The following is a 1,855-nucleotide window of genomic DNA, read 5'->3' as shown; positions in this document are numbered from 1 at the left end:
GCTGATGCGATCTTATTTGCTGGGAAATGAGTCAGTATCAGTGATTTAGCAGACTCCCTACTAACAGACTGATTTTTAGAGGATGTATAGTGTTATGTGTCACACAGTGTGACACAGCTGGTCAGATCTGTGGTGTTTAGAAACAGGAACAGAGAAGAGAAATGGAAAAGATGCGGATGACAGTAAACAATAAAGCTAGCACCACAGGACAGAAAGCCAACGTAGATAATTAGCCACTAATGACAACATTTGTCTAATAAAACGACTCTGTCGGACTCTGGCTATGGTTTGGGCCTGAGTGTTTGTTAGTAGGAAACATAAATCAGGACACAAGTGTCGCCTATAGCCGTGAGTCCAGCTGTCAGCCAGCTAACAGCTACTGTTACCTGTCCCCGCTGCGTGCTGATGGTGGTCGCCATGTCGTCCCCCTGAGGATCTGTATTAAATCTCTCTGTAGAGACGTGACGCTTCTTTAAACAATAAGGCAGCCTTTAGTGACTCATTAAAATAACCGAGCCTCTATGTTTGGTTTATAATTGACACCGGAAGTGTCCCGCCTTGAGAGTAATTGAGAAATACTGCCCCCTAGTGTCCGGAGGTTCAACATCAGTGGTTGAAGCAAGAGAGGAATAAATACCGAACTTTTCCAAACTTTTTCTTTTTTTAATTTAAAGTAAACGAAAAATGCTACACTCATGAGAATTCAAAGTGGAATAAAGGAGAAAGCCACCAAGAGCATGAACAAATGAAAGCAAATGTAATGATTTAAACCTTAGTCAGTTAAAAAACATGCTGCTGTTATTTTGCACATCGCTGATGTTGCTGCTATTTTCAAATATCCATAACTTTAAAAATGTCCATAGCTCGATATTGGTTATTTATTCTCCAGGTGAACAGTTTTATATTGTTAAAACACTTTACAGTACAGGATATTATTGTGTATCCTTTAACTCTTCACTATTATGTTATTCATTTTTATACATTTTTCTAAGGTCCACAGTTGTGTGACCATTTTTTTTCAATTATCTTTTTGCTGCTGTAAATTTCGCCATTGTGGGACAGTAAAGAGGTTTTCTATTCCATTCTTTTCTATTCTATTCTATTCTATTCTATTCTATTCTATGAAAGGCTTAGAAAGATATAAGTAAATCCAAACAATGTATGTATAAAAAATACATCTGCAACAACTCTTATGTTCAACAACAACAAATAATTAGTTGAGCAAATTGTGCAAAATAGCAATAAAAAAATACGAATCCTACCAGATTTATAGTTCCCACACTGCAGATATATTAAAATCTGTCCTTAAATTACAGCCAAACCCATTTACACAGTAACAGATAAAAACCTTTAGATAAATCAAACATTACCGCCACATATCTGACTCAATAACCATTAAAACAACTATTTTCATTTATTTCAGACGGAACTATTGACAGAACTTGTATCATATTAAGCTAAACTTCCAATATTAACCACTGTTGGGGGTCAAGTACCTTTTTCCTCTGATGACGGAATAGCCGGCTTGCTTTGACTCACAATGAATCCTGGGATATCCCAGGACAGAGAGGATACACCGGACCCATCCTTCAAATCGGGCAAAAAGAAGCCTGGAGGAGGCCCTGAGGGTCAGAGGGCTTATGACTGAGGCACTCCCTCAGGCTCCATCCCATGAGCAGGCCTCTACAGTGAAAGGGAGAGCAGGAGGATGATTCTCCACCCGCAGCAAAGAGGCAGAAGAAAAGCCAGAGGCCAGTGGCACCTGAGTCTTCCTCCTCTGACTCAACTGCCAGTAATCTGCAGGTGTCATACCAGGAGTGTGGCGCCTCTTTGTCCTCCTCTGAGTCAGAGATTG

At 39.7% G+C, this 1,855-nt stretch overlaps 1 protein-coding gene across 1 annotated transcript in view; it reads right to left on the bottom strand.

The window, feature by feature from the left end:
* The window catches only part of tollip (toll interacting protein), a 12,398-nt gene extending 11,839 nt beyond the window's left edge, over nt 1-559 (bottom strand). Inside the window, exon 1 of the mRNA XM_015396530.1 lies at nt 387-559. Within this exon, the coding sequence (XP_015252016.1) occupies nt 387-419 (33 nt within the window). The 5' untranslated portion in view covers nt 420-559. The remainder of the gene's footprint in view (nt 1-386) is intronic.
* Between the last annotated feature and the right edge of the window lie 1,296 nt (nt 560-1,855).

This window comes from Cyprinodon variegatus, unplaced genomic scaffold, assembly GCF_000732505.1.
Source record: "Cyprinodon variegatus isolate N-32 unplaced genomic scaffold, C_variegatus-1.0 Scaffold803, whole genome shotgun sequence".
Taxonomy (NCBI): Eukaryota; Metazoa; Chordata; class Actinopteri; order Cyprinodontiformes; family Cyprinodontidae; genus Cyprinodon; species Cyprinodon variegatus.
The sequence above is the reverse complement of the archived record's forward strand: the minus strand, read 5'-3'. Positions and strand labels throughout refer to the sequence as shown.